Here is a 21,727-nt window from a genome sequence, read left to right as displayed (position 1 = left end):
AAAGTGTAATCAGATTTACAATAGTCTTATATTTATTGTCCGATCTAAATGTGACGGACAGACAGACCGAGAGACTATATGCATGAAGGTTTCTAGAAATATTATCAATATAGCACTATATTAAATCTGTTTATTTAAAACTTTTTAAGGGGATTAATTAGATACCATGCGACCATTTACTTACAAAGTGCATTCTTGGCTTTTATAAACAAACATAAATGTACAAGAAAAATCACAGTTAACTTATATTTATATTTGTTGTGAAAATGTGATGTTCATTTTACAGATATATATGAATAACAATAATAAGGCTTGTCTTCGAGTTCGAGGTGAGCTGTTTATTGTCTCCACAATCATATGGCATACACTTAATGGGAAGTACCTATACATCTATTGAAACTCAATACTAGGATCAACTGAAGTAAAACAGCGCTGAATATATTTTTCATGCGTTTAATGCTTGAGCCCCGTTCAATAAAATAAATAATTCAAAGTATAACTCACTTGTACTAGGATGACTTCACTGATATAAATATTATAGTGAACTAAAATACAGTGAAAATACAGTCGAACACAGTGGCATAGCTAGGGTGGGTGGGTGGGGGAGGTGGAGAGTTTGAAAATCACCCCGGGCGCCCACTTGAGGGGGGCCCCCAAATCAGTGTTCGAATTTTGTTTATAATAAATATTACTCCATTCCATTATCTCATATCATGATGCTGAATGTCAAATTGAAAGGGCCCCCAAAGGGGTCAAACCTCCTGGACCCCAGTTCATGGCAAATCTTTTTTTTTTTAACCCTAGCTACGCTACTGGTCGAACGATAATTATGTAATATTGAATAAGCACGTTAAACAATCTACTTAGAACAGTGGTTCTCAACCTGTGGATCGCGGCCCCTTTGGGGTTCCAATGACCATTTGCCGGGGCACCTAAGACCATCGGAAATTTTGTTTTTTCGTTAATTTTACATTGTAATTTATTTATTTATTTTTTTAGTAAATTCTTACCTGTTGTAACAAACATATTTGTACCAGAGTTGGTAGACAATTGAAACCAGATGCGGGAATTAGAGGGATATTACTCAGATTGAAATTATGTAAATAACTCATTAAACGATTGTGAAGTGTCAATTACATTAAATAAAAATAGGAAGAGACATATTTAAGAATGCGAACTCGAGGGCACCTATAGTGAGTGTAACATCATTGCTTGAAAGTAGACATATTTTTCCATTGGTAGTTACTTCCATTTTATAATTCTTTGCTTAATTCCATTGGGAACCTTTTTTTCCAACTCTTTGCTTAACTCTATTGCGAAATCAAACATTTCAGTAGTGAAGATTTGAGCTAGTTTTGAAACTATTAATACGTAATCGTTTTCTGGTCCATGCTATTGAAGAGAATGTATTCATTACAAAATATCTCATGATGTATTCATTACAAAATATCTCATGATGTATTCATCACAAAATATCTCATGATGTATTCATTACAAAATATCTCATGATGTATTCATTACAAAATATCTCATGATGTATTCATTACAAAATATCTCATGATGTATTCATTACAAAACATCCCATGAACATAACAGTAGTTTTTGTTAGTTATTTAAGCACACATTTTTTATACAATAATACAAAGCTAAAATACATCATAAGTTTTATATTTGATTATGATTGTATAACGTTAGCAAAATATAATTGAGGGCCTACTTAGGCCTAAGGCCGAAACAAATTTTATGGTTGATGGTCGCCGTCTAGTGGAGAATCGTATTAGGGGGTCGCCGAGCTGAAAAGGTTGAGAATTGCTGACTTAGAACAATGACTAATGACCCGCGACTGTGAACACTCCATTGACTATCCACCCAGGACTGATAACTATCTCCACGTTCTTCATATAAAATCGCCTATCGATCTGTCTGGATTATTTCCCTTATAGCACGTTCTTTCAGCTTCTTATAATTCCACCTTGCCTCTACATCATGTTTATGCAAATCAAGGTTATCTAGAAGGGACTTCTTTTATTTTCCCACGCACATGCAATGTGACCTAGTAATACGGACAACCGTTTTTGTGTGCTGTCAATCTTTACACACTATTGACAGCATGGGTTAAGACACTGATTTACATTTACATAATAAAATATACAAACTAAAACGTTTCAGGCGGTTTCCAAGTATGTGTACGTAGTCCATATAAATAATTTTCAAAAATCTACTGTCTTTATCTTTTTTTTATCTATATAGACAGTAATAAAAGAGTATTCGTTTTCTTATACTGGCATCCAGCGTTGTGATAATGTAAGCAATGACACAATGAATCAGAATGAAGAAATAATTGATATCAGGAGACGAGGATATTAAATTATTTACTCTACCAAAGTCGTTTGTTTTCCTGTCTAATTCAGGCAACCCATTCCATTCTCTAATGCAACCAATTATTATATTTTGGCTTGTATAGCTCTGGATTTTGAAGGACTTAAGTAATGGATTACAATTAATTTTTAAAGTTACTATTTTAGAGGAGAGTACTCATAGGCTTGCCAAAATGTTAATGAATGTCACTCCATGACTAATGTTACCTAAATTTACCTCTATTTTACATTTTACTTTTCTTCTTACAGAAATGGGAGTCCTCTATTTCCCAGCCCCTGTCCCTCTCTCCTTAAACTTAGAACATGCTCAGGTTTTATACTACTCCTAACCCAAACAGTGCATTTCGGCACACAAAATGCTTGAAATAATGCTGCTCGGAGTACCACAACGAGATGGGGAGGCGACTTGTGAATTGGGAATTCCCCTTGAGCAAACGAACCAGGCGTTTTTTTTTTCTAGGCGGGAACAGGCCGTGCAATGTCCAGTGTAAAACAACATGTGTATTGTTCTGGGTCTGGATGAGTTCACAAAGCCCTGGGGACCCCATGACAAAATTTGCACAACTGTAAACAAACGGATCTCTGGCCCCTCACCTCTGCCCCCATTAACCCTTCCCCTATTATAGGTCACTTCCTGCCTTAACTCGCTCTTCATCTTTCTTTAAAAAAAAAAAACACTAACACACACACACACACACACACAAGTGTTTATTAATTTAGATAATGTTGGGATAAACTCCGTCCCTCCAGATAAGTCACTTTTATCTTCTTATCCTATAAATTACAGACGTAACTTCAAAAAAAAATGTGATAATTACGACCAATGCAATTCAAGTGTCAATCTAGTTATGCATGTTAATCAATGACTTAAATTCTACCAAGTTGTTGGTTTTCCTGGCTGATTTAGCCAGCACATTCCATGCTCTAATGGCACTAGGGAAGAAGGAGCTCTTGTACGGATTTGTTATAGCGTATAAAAATGTGCCTATATCTTTGTGTCTTTCTGAGCATTTCATTAGTTGTTTTTTTTTCTATTTGTAAATTATTTTAAAATATTGTAAAAATTAATTTTGATAAACCCTAATGTTTTATTAGATTTCTAAAATAAAAAAAAATAAAGTTCTTAGCCAACGGTTAACGAGCAGGGTGCTATGTGGCCAGCACAAAGACCAATTGCCGTTATGTTCTCCAACTAAAGTCAGGTACCCATTAGAATTGGTTGGACTCAGTGAGGCCCGAAAATCCCGAAAAACAAGCGCTTAACCACTCCTCCACCAAACGCCTGTTTTTTTTTTATTTCAATTATTTCGGGGGCTCAGTGATAACTTTCCATTTATTATTACACCTTGATATTTGAGGTTTTAGCCTGTAAAACTTTTTCGCTCTGAACTATCAAATATTGTAATAGAAACAAAGATAGAAATGAAGTCTACTGTTTTAAGTTAGAACTAGCTCCATAAAACTTCTAAGGTTCGGAAGCCAAGCGCTTAACCACTCAGCAACCGCATGATATTTCTAAGTGAGAGGTACAAATTAGAGATTTAAAAAAAAAACAAAGTGGCAGCAGAAAAAAACGGATTAAATTCTACGACTTTCAACAAATTGTTTAAAAGACAATGTCATCGTTCTTTTCATGTCAGGTGAACACACACACACTTATATCTAGGGTTTATCATAGGAATATCTCGTGATTCCATAAAGGTAATTAGTTAAATGAAGACTCTCTTGGTTTAATCTCTATTTAAAATATATACCACTTTATCTATAAAAACAACAAAAACTCCCTCGATTATACGATTATAGTTACATAGACCACGAAAGCCCTATATAAACATATAGGGCTTTATATATATATATATATATATATATATATATATATATATATATATATATATATATATATATAAAGGGCTGAAGCGATGAAAAAACTGAAAGTTAACAGGAACAAGATTAAACACTTACTTTGCGTGATACAAAGCAATAAGATCAATCGATTGAATCCCAGGTAATCAGAAGTGACCTTGACATTATTCGCTCAGAAAAGCTAAGTTCAATAGAAATTATTTAACGTTAGAGACTTAGCTATTAATTTGTTTATGTGTGTGTGTTTGTTTAATAAAAAATGGTTGGATGATGGTATGTTTAACAAGAAAAAGACACCTGATAAGCTTTGACGAAAGTCGACTGCGATTCAGATATTTTTAACATTATAACATTAATGTCCATGCTTTTTTTTCCCCTGTTGAACTTATAACTAACAATAACTAAGCTGGTGACGATGCCCCCATTTTTTTGTCACTTCTGTTAAAATCACTATTACAGGACCAGCGGATGAATACAGCAAACAATCGCGCTTTAAAAAAAAAGTCCACTGTTTGCTGCTTTGACCAAAGCTTTCATCTGATCTTTGGGCCAACAAATTAAACAATGTCTCAGTGCACGAACAACCTGCCATCGGAAAGGGATCAGACCAGTGTCTCTCAATACTGTACAGGAAGTTGTGATGTACTCTTTTTGAGTTTGTTTTTTTTTTCTCCATAAAGTGGACACTTTGGTAAAATGACTTACAAATAATTGTTACAGACGGTCAGCGAAGTTGATGACTGGATCATTAAGCTAATGTCATTAGGTTAACATGTGGACAAATATTGTCACTTCTTACCAATTGTGTTTTAAGTTGGTTGTCCTTGGTTGTCTTAACAAGATCTAGCTCAAAATATCAAGGTCAGTGGAATTTGACCAGGTGCTCAAAACATGTGGATTTTGATCGCAGTTTTGGCCTTGAACGGTCTTAGAGGTAAGATTTTCAAACGAATAAACCCACGCTTAGGTATGTTCCCATTAAACATTGTGACAGCCACTAACTAGATTAGCCTCCACAAGTGATATGTTGTCGTTAATCTCTTGATGAGTATTTCTTACTAGAGGGTGTTAATAATGCTTCGCCTGCTTTGCTTATAGATTTATTGTTTGTTTTCTGCATAACTTCTTCATAGCGATCACATGGAAACAGAGCAGTGGTTCCCAAACTGTGTTCTGTTCAACCCCAGTGTTCCGTGACGCTCCACGAACTACTGAAATAATTAACTAGTAGGCCACCACGTGAATTAAACTATCTAAATAAAGGAAAAAGTTTTGGAAACACTGATGAATATACATGTGTTGTTGTTTTTTTACTCCAACGTACTAGGTTTAATATGATTGACATATAAACTGGGTTTGACGGTAGTATCAAAGTCATCTTGTTTCTTTTTTTCTTTATGCCAGACTAACGTTGAACGATTTATAACTTTTGATCTATTATTTTTTTGCAAAATAAATTGTAGGACCTTCTAATTTTTCTCTTGATCGACGCTAAGAAAGCTCATTTCTTTCTGACAGTTTATAGAGCTAAATGATGCTATCAGATAGATATTTCATTCTTGAAATTAAACAACTGCTGTTATTTCTATTTTCCTACTCGTAGATGTCAGAGCTAAGACTGATCTCTGCCCAGATGATCTTGTGAAAGAAACACAGAACTGCTTCACCGAAATGGCTCAAGCTGTACAACTGGAGTCTGGCCCAGTGGCCCAGTCTGGAACTATGACACTAGACTACAAGCAAATAAAGAGATACTGTGTAGAGTCAGTAAATTAATTTGTTTATATCTAGTGAAAAAATAATAAATAGCTTTACATTTAAAAACTTAAGTTTCAGTAGGCCCTAATAGTAAAAAACGAAAGTCAAGATGTGGAAGTAGCCCTGGGGGTGGTGTGGAGGGGGTCGAGTCAAACACCAGACAGGTCACGTTGATTTTATTCGTAATTTGAGCTCTCAAAGTTCACCGATTCTTGCCACTGTTAGAGAAAGCTATGGCTGTTCGTCATTGTGCTGGCTTTCTAACACCCTCGTTAACCGTAAGACTATAAAAGGTGATAGTTACCTCACTTACCCAATGGATGGATCACTAGGTATCGAAAGGAAGGGAGAGAACTTTATTACTTTTCTAAAGTTCTCTAATGAAAGAGATAAACATTGAATAGTTTTAGAAAATATTGTTTCTAAACAATACAGTTTCATAGAAACAAGATTATTTAGACATTTTAATTACATTGATATATATATATATATATATATAACTGATAAACTTATTGCTTGTTATGTCTGAGTAATAATTAGGGTTCCAAATGACCCTTTTCAAATTTCAAAATATCAAACATGCAAAATATATAAAATACTTTTTAACAATAGAAAGCTTAAATAAAGGAAAGAACTGCACATTTAAAATATATATTTAAATACTGCTAGTTTTTTTTCTTTAATATATATTGTTGTAACCCTGCATTGCACCAGTGCTTGAGGTGCGCACTAGCGCACTAGTGAACGTAAACAAGAAGAGACTAGAACGGAGAGAATAACAGTGCATCAGGGATTGTGGAGAGTGTGAATGTTTGGGAAACTAAGAGGCCAACTTTTGTGCTGCCTGAAGGTTGTAGTAAGGACCTGGAGCGAAGCGGGGAAGGCTGTCGTTGGTCCACATTCGGGTTAAGTAGCAAAGGACTGGTATACTTAGTAGTACTGAGGAAGCTGAAGGATGAATCATCATGTGACGTGTTTACCCTAGTGAATAAACACAACTATTATTTCCTGTTAAACTGTGTTGAGTTGCATGCCTATTCGTTGAGTGCCTAACCTAGAGTTACAGCAATTGGTGTCAGAAGTGGGATTTGGGCAGCTCAACGAAAGGAAAGAATGACAACGCTGAAGAAGTTAGACGAACTGAGCTACAAACAGTTGAAGGAAGAGCTCCGAGACAGAGAGTTGAAGATCGATTTTGCCAAAGAAAAGATGAGAGAACGCCTTCGACAAGCCTTGCTGGACGAAGATGAAGATCCGGACTCGTATCTGTTCGAAGTACAACCAGATATCAGAGAGCTCATGAATACCGTGACAGATCAGATGAACTCGTTCCAGGTACAGCTAAAAGAGGTCAACGAGGAGATCTGTACCATGATTAAACAGATAGGTATCAGTACCACGCTGAACAAGACTGATGAAACGTTTGATACCGTGATGAGCAAGACCGACGATCAGATGGCTGTCGACAGGTATAAACAATCCGTTACTCAACGGAGACGCCGTTGATGGTGGCGCTGTCTATGACTGTAATAGCGAGCCGTGCAAGCTTGGCTCCTATGACAAGAATCCTAGCATTTGTTGTGAAAGCACTGAGCACAGATCTGATCATGCTATCGTGATTCCTGCCTACACTCAGACGTTGAACAATAACTGTGATGACGGGACCTCCTCAAAGGGAAAATACGAGCACCGGAAGACCTGCCAACTAAGTATTTGTCCTGATACCAGTATCAGCAAGAGAAGCGCTGATGGTGGTACAGCAGATGGACACATAGGACGTTGTAAACGTGCCCCACAGATATGTCTTTCAGACACGCTTGAATATTATTCCGTGTTTGACAACCTGGCCTCCAGGGGGCCCACGGCACATCGAGAAAGCCTGCTGGAGCAACGTGTAAGAGAAATGGTCTTGATGACCTACGCTATGACATCCACAGCATCGCTTCTTGCCATGAGTATGCCGTCGGTGGTAACTAAGAGAAAGGCTAGACAACGAAAACGACTTCCCCTTAACCAAAGGCAGATTAATTGGAGCAGAAGGAGAAAGCGGCACCTGCAGAGAGCAGTGTGGATTGCTTTGTGGGGAGCACGATCAATGCAATCTGTGACTCCCACTGACCGACCTCCACCTGCACTGGCCAACCGTGAACATGTTTCTTTTCGGGACGAAAAGACTAATGTGGAGGTAGTGTTGTAACCCTGTCTTGCACCAGTGCTTGAGGTGCGCACTAGCGCACTAGGGAACGTAATCAAGAAGAGACTAGAACGGAGAGAATAACAGTGCATCAGGGATTGTGGAGAGTGTGAATGTTTGGGAAACTAAGAGGCCAACTTTTATGCTGCCTGAAGGTTGTAGTAAGGACCTGGAGCGAGGCGGGGAAGGCTGTCGTTGGTCCACATTCGGGTTAAGTAGCAAAGGACTGGTATACTTAGTAGTACTGAGGAAGCTGAAGGATAAATCATCACGTGATGTGTTTACCCTAGTGAATAAACACAACTATTATTTCCTGTTAAACTGTGTTGAGTTGCATGCCTATTCGTTGAGTGCCTAACCTAGAGTTACAGCAATATTTATATAAAACAAGATTACAAAGAGAGTTACAAACTCAGAGACGGCTCCCGTCGAAGTCGGATCCCTGTCGGATCTGCATATTCGCAAATAATATTCAAGAGGTGATTTAATTTTGATGGTCAAAAGTAATAATGTTTCAAAGATTCATTACAATATTGATCAAAACGTTTGGAAATGAAAATCTACACTTTTTTTTTACACTTTAAGTTTAGAAATTGAAATTCTACATCTTAATCTAGTCTATTTTAGTCTAAACTAGATCTAGAAATTCTAGATCTAGACTCTAAAATAATTTTAATTAGAATATAAATCCAGATCTAGCTATACTGTAATAAAAATCTAGATCTAGTTTTAAAAATCTAGATTAGATCTAAATCAAGATATCATTCCTTTTTTTCTTTTGAAGAATTCATTCCATATGACGTCAAAGGAAAAAAAAACACTACGTCACACGGCCTAGCTAGACTAAAAATCACCTTCATCAATACGATCCATTTATCGAGTGTTCATAGACATTGGTGCACCGAGTGCGTTCTTTTAACATTTCATTTAAAGAATTCATTCCATATGACGTCAAAGGAAAAAAAAAACACTACGTCACACGGCCTAGCTAGAATAAAAATCACCTTCATCAATACGAGCCATTTATCGAGTGTTCATAGACACTGGTGCACCGAGTGCGTTCTTTTAGCATTTCATTTAAAGAATTCATTCCATATGACGTCAAAGGAAAAAAAAACAATACGTCACGCGGCTTAGTTTGACTAAAATATGTTTTCATTAATACGAGCAATTTTTCGAGGGTTAATAGACATTGGTGCATCGAGTGTGTTCTTTTAACATTACATTTAAAGAGTCCATTCATATGACGTCAAAGAAAAAAAATTCCATTACCTCACAATAGGCTAGTACCGGTACCATATAAAAATGTCTTTATTTACACAATATATTTAACAAGGGTTCATAGACATTGGTGCACTGAGTTCTAATAGAATTTATTTAAAATGGATCAAAGCCACATTGTTTTTGCGTTTTGTCTGTCAGTCGGTCTGTCCGTCATCTTGATATAAAAAAACAACAACTAAAAGTTATTAAAAATTGATTAACCTTTATTTTACGTTTTAAAACAACGCAATAATTTTTAGGTATGAACACAATTGAAAAGTTTATATAATAGATTGTTCCGGATGTTTGTATAAATAGTAAAAGAAAAAGAGAATTTCAGATAAATGTAATACCGTTAATTAAATTTTTTGGATGGTCTCGTATAAAAATTAAATATACTACAGCCATGTGGAGAGATTTTCATACCTTACTTTGGTGTTTGAATTCTGTTTTCCTTAAAAATCGGAACATAATATTAACGATAATTATTTTTTAATGTTTTAGGTTGAAAGTTAAATGTACTGTAAGAGAGTAGTGAGTTAAAATATTTTTCATAAAAATCCGTAAAAACATTATTTCGTAAATGAGAAGATTTTTTGTTTATTAATTAGAAGAGGGAGTTCAAACAATTATTTGGCGTTAGTAGATTTTTAAATAAATTCGGAAATTTCTGGCGACGATTTGTAAGAAACAAAATCCGGAACTTTCTTTATCGATTACAAAACTTCTATGTTATGTCTTAGCAAGAAAATTAAATGTCTAAAAAGTAATTTTCAGTAATCAATTCTAGTAAATTACTTTTTTTTAAAGCCCTGAACAACCTATTGTCGATATTTTTAAAATTTGTTTAAAGATGAAATAATATAAGTCAAATAATATAAGTGTAATTTTAGTAAATTATGCGATTTCAAACAATCATTAGGCATAATTCATGTTTTATAAAACAATATCCGGAACATGTTTACACTTAATGAAATATAAGTCAGTATAGAGATTTTGATTTAGCATTAATATGCTATTTACATAAAAAACGGAACAACATATTATTGATAATGTGTTTTTGCAACGTTTAAGCATGGAAATTGAATGTAATATAAATTAGAAGAGCAAACAAACATTTGTTGGGGTTGATTAGTTTTGCACAAAAAAATCCGGAACAATCAATTTTTAGATACTTAAAACTATTGAGATGTTACGGGAGGAACATTAAAGGGTAAATCAGATTTTTAATAACTTTTAGAGTTCTAGTTTTTTTTAATCTAATCGTGACGGACAGACCGACCAACAGACAAAACGCACAAAAATAATCTTCTTTTATTCGGATGGGAGCACTAAACAAAAAATAAATAAAATCTGATTTTTTTAAAAAGTTTAAGGAATTGGTTTAGCACCATGCCATGTAGCAACTGCACGAAAATCGCTTCATAAAAAGTCCATTTAAAAAAATGTGCGTGATATTTACATAAAAAATGCATTATTAGCCTTTATAAACAAACAGAAATGTTTTCTTTTAATTTTAGCAGCTAGTTGACCAGAAAAAACATCTTTAACTATTATTTATATTTGTTGTAAACATTTTCTGTACATTTTAAAAATATATTTGACTTAGTGATACTGAAAATACACAAAAATTATCCATCTTTGTTAGCATATTGTAACATTGCCTCCCTTACATTTACGTAATTGTTTTAGAATTGGTGTATTTTTATGAAAAAATCGCTTGCATAATTAATTTTATAAATTAAACGGTTTGCTTTTAGAAAACCAAAAGTAGCCGTTGCACCTAAACTTTTCAAGCCGCATTTAATGATGAAATAATATTTTTCATATCTCTTCTAGTTTTCGAGATCTGAGTGTGACAGACGGACAGACGGACAGACGGACAAACGGACAGACGGACAGACGGACATTTTGCACAAACCTAATAGCGGCTTTTTCCCCTTACTGGGGCCGCTAAAAAACAAATAATTAATTACCACTAATTAATTACTAATTGGTTAATTTTTCTTATTCATTCAAGTGTTGTAATCGACATTGGATAGTTGTGTAAAGTTTCATCTTGATCCAAGAATGGGAAAGGGGAGACAAACGTGTAAAAGAATCCAGTCATACTGACAGAGGGGGCTAGTACATCTATAGAGTCAAACCTGTTGATATTTATTCTTTATTTACTTAATACAAACTTACTTATCTTTATTTATTTCTGTATAGTCTATGTACTATGATTGATGTAGGTGCTCTTTAATTGTTCAATTTCCTTTAAGAAAATATTTTTAACCAACGTGTGCTTCTTATTCACATCGATCTGTTATGTCTCACACAACGTAATGGATTGACATTGCATGGTAAAGAATTTAATGAAGTCAAGATTGAATAATGTAATAGAAATTTAAATCACTTGGTGTTATGGGCAACGTATTGCACTTGCAGGGAAGGCTTGATCAGTCAGTTCGTCCAGTGTGTCGAAGATGTTACTGCCCACTGCCAGAATGCCACACAAACTACTCTATTAGACAGACTGGTCAGTCCTGCCAGAGTTAAGGCTGCTGTTCCATTATTGTGTCAGAAACAAGATGGTAAGTAAAACAATGTTACAAAAACAGTTTGTGTGTAAACACAAACTCAAAATCGGCCCCCAAAGTGGTCCGCAGATTTTAATATTTTCAGAAAGAATGTCCTAATCACCTAGTATATAATATTTATAATGAAAGTTACAGTGTTACAGCTAAATTGCATCTATTTCTTCCAGATATTGAGAAAGCCGGCGAATGTATGAACACAGTGATGGGGCAAGACTCTCAATGCAAGAACCAGGCTTACGACAAGGTCAAATTAGAAATGTCTAAATCCATCCGAAATGTAACGTTGACGTTTCTGATACAGTGCAGGTATTTTTTTTTTATTTTTAGTTCTTTTCTTTTTATCTATTGTAATACTTCATTATTGATAGACGTCTTTGAGCTTAGCGCAGTCTAGTTCTGCTTCACAATTTAGTTCTGCTTCACAATCTAGTTCTGCTTCTAAATCTAGTTCTGCTTCTAAATCTAGTTCTGCTTCTAAATCTAGTTCTGCTTCTAAATCTAGTTCTGCTTCTAAATCTAGTTCTGCTTCTAAATCTAGTTCTGCTTCTAAATCTAGTTCTGCTTCTAAATCTAGTTCTGCTTCTAAATCTAGTTCTGCTTCTAAATCTAGTTCTGCTTCACAATCTAGTTCTGCTTCACAATCTAGTTCTGCTTCACAATCTAGTTCTGCTTCTAAATCTAGTTCTGCTTCTAAATCTAGTTCTGCTTCTAAATCTAGTTCTGCTTCACAATCTAGTTCTGCTTCTAAATCTAGTTCTGCTTCTAAATCTAGTTCTGCTTCACAATCTAGTTCTGCTTCTAAATCTAGTTCTGCTTCTAAATCTAGTTCTGCTTCTAAATCTAGTTCTGCTTCACAATCTAGTTCTGCTTCACAATCTAGTTCTGCTTCTAAATCTAGTTCTGCTTCATAATGTAGTTCTGTTTCACAATCTAGTTCTGCTTCTAAATCTATTTCTGCTTCACAATCTAGTTCTGCTCTTCATCACCACTGGAAATTCAAGTCTACACAAGATGATGTCAAAATGTTCATGTACTTTTGTTCATTAATTCAAATCAGTATCGAATACAAAGAAACATTTGCTGATTATTTTTTAAAAACTTATAACGGTCAAACCAGTGTTTTCACTGTGAGGCAAGTTAGGTAATATTCTGTTTTCCCAAAGAGATACATACAGTCAAGTTTCTAAAAATTAAAATTTAGAGTTGTTTTTGAAAAACTATCCCCCCCTTTCCCAGTTTTCATTCATTTTTTAGCGGCCCCCGAAAGGGGAAAAGACGCTATTTGTTTTGTGCGAAATGTCTGTCCGTCTGTCCAGTTTAGATCTCGTAAACTAGAGAAGATAGTAAAACTCCGACATCACAATATTTTAGACCATTCAAAGTTCTGATGCAACGGCTACTTTTTTTTTCTGAAAGCGAAAAATCTAATTTTTAAAATCAGTTATGCAAGCAGTTTTTTAAAGAGAAAAAGCTAATTAGTATGCATTATAGGTTAGACCTCATGTAGAAAAAATAGTAATCTTGTAAACATTATTTTTCTGATCTTTTTTTTCTATTGCGGGATTATTATTATTTTTTTTTTGATGATTCGAATAAGAGATTGAGCTTTTTCAAAACAATTAGATCAATTATAACACATCAGTTAGGCCAGGGAAGGCGCGGTGGCTCAGCAGTAAAGCGCTTGCCTCCGAACAGGGGGTCCCGGGTTCGAATCCTGGTGATGACTGGAATTTTCAACTTTGGAATCTTTTTTACCCCTGAGTCCACTCAGCTCTAATGGGTACCTGACGTTAGTTGGGGAAAAGTAACGGCGGTTGGTCGTTGTGCTGGCTACATGACACCCTCGTTAACCGTAGGCCACAAAAACATGAACTTTACATCATCTGCCCTATAGACCACAAGGTCTGAAAGGGGAACTAGTTAGGCTAGGTTCACATCTAACTTTACATTCACTTTCACCTATCTTTGATCTGCGGGACCTTTGGGGCACTACACAAGATCTGTTAACCTTCTTTCTCCATTCTTATCTCTTATTTGTCTTTGATATAATTTCATTCGGATGTTCTTTCTAAAAATATTGAAGCCTGCCTGGGTGGACCACTTCGGGGCCCGATATTGAGTTTTGTTACCTTGTTTATTAATCTTTTTGAACCTATGAAGAGAACGGAAACTAAAGCTCAAATAGTAGGAACTGCTTAAAGATCTGCTGGTATCATACTTTCAGCAAAGGGCCATACTTTAGTCTATTTAAACTCCTCTCTTAGTGATCTCCTCTTTTATTTAGAACCAATATTAAATAGGGTGCACTAAACTTAGATCGGTTCTTTATAACAGCAATGAAATTGATCTTAATAAAAGAAAAGATTACACAGAGAGTTTGTATTATCATAATATCGGATGCGATTAAATGATCATCTATTAAATGGGGCCCTTTGGACAGAGGATTTTGCTCTATCTGTTAGTCCTGACATCTGGAAGAAATCATTCTGATGTCAATCGTCTCACGGGCCTTTGGCACGACTCCATTGATATTTAAGAAGCAGTGCAGCATGCCACTAATAAATGAACGAATCACTGCATATTTTATATCCCTTTGAATTTGAGTAAAGAAATCTAGTAAAGAGATATAACAATGTACAATCTTATATTTTTGTAACGATCATTTCTATTTGAGTGCTAGATGTGAATATGTCTTGATGTTACGTGGAGATTGTGTTGATCAGACAATGCGTTTCCGATGTTACTATTTACTTTAGATTTCTTCTTTTAAACAATTACTGAACACTCAAACAATATCATTATGGCGGAGACTCAAATGTAAACTATTAATTCAAACAACGAATATACTACAATAAAGATACTTCAACAATAAATACAAAGTTTTAGTTCTGGAACTAGGATTCACTTCTAATAAAATATACACACTCTACAATACAATTTAATCAAACAAGTTTACTGTCTTCGTTCAAGCTCTCAACGACCATAATATTTCATTCTTGACATATTTTCTCCCGTCTATCCGTTCTGCATTTTCAAAACCAATCAAACACCTTTCCCCCCGCTGAATTTCATTTTATGGTCATGGAATTAACTTGTACTCTTCTGTTCTAAGTAAGCATGCTTGTTTCAAGAACTTGGTGACAATTAACAATGACCTTGCTCTACAGGCGCTTGCAGAAATCTAAAAATAAACTTAATGCAACAGCTGCTTTATGCTAGGTGACATTTTAAAATAGTGATAAACGTTTTCTTATCATTGTTACTAGTTGACACATCAGAAGACAAGCAAATAAATAATACAAATATATTTGTGTAAAATTACTTTGACTATTGACAAAAACAATGTATAAATGTTACAGAAAGAAATACAACATACTTTCTTTCATAATATAATCTCCTTTATATTTATGTATTGTTTTAAAAGATGTGTATTTTATTAATAAACAATGCGGATATGACTCGCTGCCTGCGGGTCTTAATTTGGGTATTACTGATCTAGCGATTCTAGCGGATCGGATTTAGATCTATGTCAAACATGGTGAACATTCAATTCACTTTTTTTTGAAAGTAGAGTGTGAAAAATGGGTTTACCAGGTTAGCCGACTTATTGATATCAGATATAGCCTACAATACTGGGAAAACGGGTTAACCCTGTTTGTTAAAAAGTTTCGTTCTTTAATAGAGATAAATTGAGTTATTGTTTTTTAGGGTCCTCGGGTTGTGGGAGGGACATAAAACATACACTACGATCTACGATCTTCGAAATGATCTAAGGAACATTTATGCCAATTATTATCAAGATTGGCCAAACGGTTTTGATTTCTATCCAGGACATACATATACATTACATTCAATTATGTGAATTAGATGGCACCTAACCTTTGCAAGCCATAATATGTAGTGAAATAAGGTTTTCATTGACTCTTCTAATTTATGCTATGAGATTTTTATGTAACAGACTGATAGATATATAAAATAAATTGAAACGATGTGGATTAGAGGAAGGTATCGAGGCTAGTAACAGACTAATCATCTTTCTTTTAACACCGCCAAGTGCAATGAACTCGGTTCCATGATGCGAAGTAATTTCTTCAATTAGAACTTTTTTGTTTGTTTCTTTTTCAGTTTCTTTAATGCTCTTGCAGCCTGTCAGAAAGAGGCTCTGTCAACATCGTGTGGGAGTGGCCTCGGAGAAGTCCACGCCCATTTCCTACTTTCTTTCATACCAAACTCGTGTACTGACAACACCACAGCAGCCTCAGAAACACAAAAAGTTTTAAGTTCGAACAATAAATCTACTATACCCACAACCAATAGATCCACGCAACCACCTACGACCACAAGAAAGTCGGAAATAATTCAGCCTACACTTTCGGGAAATTCCAATAAAACTGTTCCTGGTAAACAGGTTAAAAAAAAACTACAGCATTTTGAAAATGGCGCAAAGCAAATGTGCACGTCAGATCATGTTTTGTTTATGTATGTACTCTATTCATCAGTGTTAGTTGGCACCTTGTTACTGTAATGTTTGATTTAATAAAAATGTATACATGTGTTTCTAGAACTTTCATTTCTAATTTAATGATATATAGTATTATAGGTTTGATAGTGGAATGCGCTTTGAACTGTGGTCACAATGATTCCGAGTTCAAAGCCTGGCTGCTGCCTTCTCGATATTCCTGAAATCTTATTGGAGGTTTGGCGCTTAAATGCAATAATTTTTACTTCTGAAGTAACCTCCGAAACCAACAAAACAAAAAAAATTTAATTGTATTCGAAATACCAGGTACAACACTTGTAAACAAACATTTTTATCCTTTGATACATTAAAAAAAAAACATATCTGTTTACGTTCTTCTTGAGCTTTTAAAAACAACAAACCGCATTTGGACTTGGACACGCATGTGTTAGGTTTGAAGACTTCCAGCCAGCATGCACAGATTAGATGAGCATTAAGTCGAGTCCATATTGTAGGACTTATTTACTATAAAATATGTCCCTTATTACGCCTAAGAATCTTAAGTAAGTTCCGCAGAATGTTTACCTGGTTAAAGTAGGGGGAATAACTCAAAATATACATTGACGACCTCAATTATGTCCCTGGATAATAAAAATAATTTCTGTAAAAATATTTCCATTTAGTTTTAGACTATAAGTAGAGGATTTCAGAGTGGGGAAGGCTGGCTTACCAGCAAAACGTACCGATCTTCTGTTATAGCCTCGAGAGAGTAAAAAATACATTTTTCAGATTAGACTTGTTTTCTGCATAAGCCCTAAATGGTTGGATAGTCACGTGAACACAGAAACTTAATAAAAAATCACATTGTATTTTATATAGACGAATGACAAGCTGTAAATTTTGTTTGGCTTTACTTTGCTGTTGAAACAATGTAATTACCTGGCTACGTATCGCTAAGTAAATAATCTAAAAGTTTCACGTCTGCAGTCTTGCTATTTGTGTTAATTTCTTAAAATGCACGAAAAGAGTCTACATTTAGTACCCTTCATAAAGAATACCAACAGAATGGGTCATGATGACCACTGGAGCTAAAACTCTGATGAGCCACCAGGACAAGAACTATAATCTTAGTTTGAACTTTTGCGTATGTCTGTGTTATTCCACACAAACATTACCGGATTTACCCCTAGAAACAACATAAGCCATAGCCTAGGACCCTACTTGTTTGGGGGCCCTCCCCCCAAAAATGCTTCCTGTTATGTTTTCTATAATTTTGAAGAAAAAGGAAAGCCTAATGTTGATTTCACAGGGCTTCATATCTCAAACAGATTAGAGCCTTATCAAGTCCGAATCCGGACCTGAACACATGCACGCTTATATGGGAGATTTTAATAAAATGGAGGTCCATCTATTAATAGCAAGCTTAATTGGTGTATCCGGCGTACAGAATACGAAAGTATTAATAAGCTTATCATCTTTTAAAACCGTAGTATATTTTTTTCACTGTAGAATCAAATTTATGACAATCTCCTATAGAAATTTAATTCGCTGAAATTTTAAATTACAAATGCGAAAGCATTAAACCTTAACAAAGCTCTAGTTGTTTGCCTGTATCTTATTCTTAATATATCACTAAATGGGCTCAAACATATATGATGCAGCCTTTATAATAGATCAAAGTGACCAAAATGGAATCTACTGCAGAGGACACGCGTAGAGAGTGAAAAGAAAATTTAAAAGACCACCAGCTGATAGCAACTATGTCAGCGCCGGATGTGACAAAATATGTAGTTCTCAGCTAGGACCTTGTGAAAAGCTGCACTCTCCTTTAATATTCGGACTCGAAGACAAGCTTTATATAGTATACCACAACAACGTATAGAGGCTAAACATACAGAGGCTAGGTGGCTGAGTGGTAAAGCATTTGACTTTCGAACTGGAGGTCATGGGTTGGAATCTCTTTGAATACTTGTATTTTGAATTTCAGGATGTTAAGAGCGCCTCTGAGCCCACCCAGCTCTAATGGCTACCTGACATTAGTTGTGGAAACGTAAAGGCTTTTGGTCGTTGTGCTTGTCACATGCCACACTCGTTAACTGTGGGCCACCAAACAGATGACTTTTACATCATCTGCCCTATAGATCGCAAAATCTGGAAGGAACTGTTTTTAACATTGTATATATGTGTCGGTGCCTTAGTTGTTTACTATGTTTCAGTGTACTTTTACAAGGTATTGGTATTCTTGTGTTGCTTATTTGCATATCTTAAAGTACAATTACAAGGCTTCCGCTTTTTGGGCAAACAAAAAAAAAACTCACGCCTAGCGGGTTAAATACAACAAATATCAATATATTGAGACGAATATGCTGCCGCGTTTAAAGGGGCGGAGACGAAGTTTCAAAAGAAAATGTCCACTAAATCATCAACATCAAAGAGTTGGAAAGGTTGTTAATTCACACTAAGATGAGATTGGAATAAAGAGATTGAGAGGGGGTAGGAGTATCATTTGCAATGAGAATCAAACTAAATAGCAGGTTTAAAATATGTTCTTTCCATCGGTAGCGCCCCTCCTTTAGTGCTTTATTGATCATAATTGTAACTGTGTTATGATTGCGATAGACTGGTGCTATTTTCAATAAAAGATAACATTCAATAGAAAAACACGCAAAGAGAAGTACACAACACACAACTATCTGTTTTACCTTCCTAGCCAAAGGGCAGCGCTGTTACCGTCTCAAAGAGTAAGGAATATATGATTTTTTTTACAAAGCTTATATCAACTCACTCTGGCTGTCTGTCTGTCTGCTTGGTAAAACTTTTTTACGCGTTATTTCTCCCATACCCGATCTCATTTATTTCTTTTACCTGACAAAACAAGAATCAATACAAAAAAAAAAACAACAAAAAACAATTAGTCAATTAAATATTGACGGTTAATTATTTTGTTTGGTATCTCGAAAAAAGGAAATAAATTGTACTTCACTGATAAGGTGATATTAGGGGAATTAGTCCCCTTTATACTGTGTAGATAGAAAAGTTTGAAACTATCAATAGATGAAAGCTTCTATTTTCATAAGCACTTCTCTGTCACAGTGGTTAGTGTATTAGCTGGAGGAGGCTTAGGAGCTTCGAGTTTGAATTCAGGTCGTTCACCTTTTTATATATATTGTTAAGGCTTCCGCGCGATGTTGATGCTTGGCAATATGTCTAGTGTAGATCTGACTGGAAGTAACGCTGAACTCAACTAATTCAGTAACACCGGCGAAAGGCCGAAACAATCAAATATGTAGTCGACGCTGATATGTTGTTCTACAAATATGTTTAATAATCAAGAAGGGAATCGTCTGCTGTCAGCTATGTCCGTAAATCTGTATCTATTCTATTGTAATCAAGTCTACTACTCTACAAGAAGCGTCTTCCTTTTAGCGTCGCTTAGATCGTTCTTATTTTGTAAAGATCTGTCACGTCACTTGTCGCTAATTAAAACTTTCGCCTTATTCCCGAAACAAATAACTAATTCCTAATCATGTCATAACAATATATATAATTGCATTTAAAAAGCGATTGCCCAGATACTCCCTTCTTTGAGAAAGCTAAAAGCATGAAATAGCTCTAAACTATAACAATTGGTAAAAATATTTCCAATTGCACATATTTATTATTGCTAGTTATCTATTACAAATTTAATTACATGATTGATCCAAACTAATTAATACCAACACGCTTACTATAAGTTTTTTTTTAAGTATTTTTTTTTATTTTTCTTAATTCAGTTCTTGTCTTAATGTAAAAATATCACTTAGTTTAGTTATGATGTATTGGATGACGGCTGTCTTCTAAAATTTGTCCAACTTTGCTGAGACATAGTTGTCTAAAAAGCCCATCCAAAATGAGGTAAGGCTGGGGGTGTGGTTATCGACGCTGCTTTTTTTTAAGACTGCAAAAGTAAACATGTCCATCTGTACAATTCACGGCTGTCAACGTTATGTTAAGGCCTTAGCTCGTTTGCCCGGGCCCCTGACATTCAACCAGGCACCTTCGTGCTTGCAATAAATAAGTGACTCACTGTTGACAATGTAAATATTTAATGATATGAATATAAGTTATGATGACAAACTGATGGAGTAATGACATTGAATTTGGAACATTCTAATATTGTGAATCTATTAATTAAACAATAATTCTACACATTTGCTATCCGACCACGTGACACATAAATACTCGCAATCACACCAAAACACACTGCTGAATCTAGACCTTAGTGTAGAACTCCAATCCCATACTAACTTCCTTAAACAGGGGAACACAGAAGAATCTCAACAAACGTTACACCAGCATAACAAAAAAACACTCCATCAGCTTACAAGCAAGGCAACAAAAAGAAAGTGCGTTCAAAAATTGTGCACTTAATACACATTGGTGCTAGAATGCCATAACCTACGCACCGACAACGACTACATGAAATTGAGGAGTGTCTGATCGAGCCCAATCGTCAGAGAAGGCCTAAACACTGACCTGCAACCTTGCAACCTGTGTCGATAATAAACACCTTTCGCTTAACGGATAAAATCAATCAATTTAAAGGTATCAATTTTCTTATATTCAGTCTTTTATTTTAAAAGGAATAGCGTGGAAATTTCGCGTGTGAAAGTGACTGGCTGGCTTGAGCCCATTCACATTCTGACAACCCAGACCCCCTCCCCCCCCCCCCCCATTTACCACTCATCAAGTATATAGTCACCACCTGTCGCTTTAATCTTATCACAGCAACGGTCACCAATGTCAACAAACTCTAGTCAACAATCGAAATTAAATGAAAACTCTCTAAGGAAAACTATCCTATTGAGATGTTTGAATATCCTCCCCCCCCCACACACACATATTTACACGTATCCCCCACACACACACACATATTTACACGTATCGCATTACTATACACACACAGCTATGGTTCCCATACAAACATATAAGCCTAATCAAGAAATAGACGTTATCCGCTTTTCAAATAAATGAAATCTTTGATTTCAATAAATTCTTTAAGCCGTGTGACACAGAGCGTCTTTTTATGTTAGTTGAGGTCGAATATTTCCACCCCCCCCCCCCCCTCCCGAAGTGCTTAGAATCAGGAATTGACGCACACTTTTTAAAAAAAGGAAGGGGAAGAGTTCAAAGCCAGGTGGCGGGGGTGGAGGGGGGAAGTCAAGACTGGAAGACGCGAATGACTACTAGT

At 35.4% G+C, this 21,727-nt stretch overlaps 1 protein-coding gene across 1 annotated transcript; it reads left to right on the top strand.

The window, feature by feature from the left end:
• The first annotated feature begins 4,838 nt into the window (after positions 1 to 4,838).
• LOC106071734 (uncharacterized) lies at positions 4,839 to 16,734 on the top strand. The gene is made up of 5 exons (XM_013231893.2): positions 4,839 to 5,175; positions 5,845 to 6,004; positions 11,887 to 12,032; positions 12,206 to 12,344; positions 16,164 to 16,734. Exons 1-5 carry the CDS (start codon positions 5,133 to 5,135, stop codon positions 16,561 to 16,563), a joined length of 888 nt encoding a protein of 295 aa, XP_013087347.2. The 5' UTR covers positions 4,839 to 5,132; the 3' UTR covers positions 16,564 to 16,734.
• The last annotated feature ends 4,993 nt before the right edge of the window (positions 16,735 to 21,727 follow it).

Source organism: Biomphalaria glabrata, chromosome 4 (genome assembly GCF_947242115.1).
Source record: "Biomphalaria glabrata chromosome 4, xgBioGlab47.1, whole genome shotgun sequence".
In the NCBI taxonomy this organism is placed as follows: Eukaryota; Metazoa; Mollusca; class Gastropoda; family Planorbidae; genus Biomphalaria; species Biomphalaria glabrata.
The sequence above is the reverse complement of the archived record's forward strand: the minus strand, read 5'-3'. Positions and strand labels throughout refer to the sequence as shown.

What these genes read in the sequence shown, in the direction of transcription:
- LOC106071734 (XM_013231893.2), top strand. Translation starts at nt 5,133, where the DNA reads ATGTGGATTTTGATCGCAGTTTTGGCCTTGAACGGTCTTAGAG. An exon ending in GGCCTTGAACGGTCTTAGAG is followed by an intron (nt 5,176 to 5,844) that starts GTAAGATTTTCA and finishes TCCTACTCGTAG; the next exon opens with ATGTCAGAGCTAAGACTGAT. An exon ending in ACGTTTCTGATACAGTGCAG is followed by an intron (nt 12,345 to 16,163) that starts GTATTTTTTTTT and finishes TTTCTTTTTCAG; the next exon opens with TTTCTTTAATGCTCTTGCAG.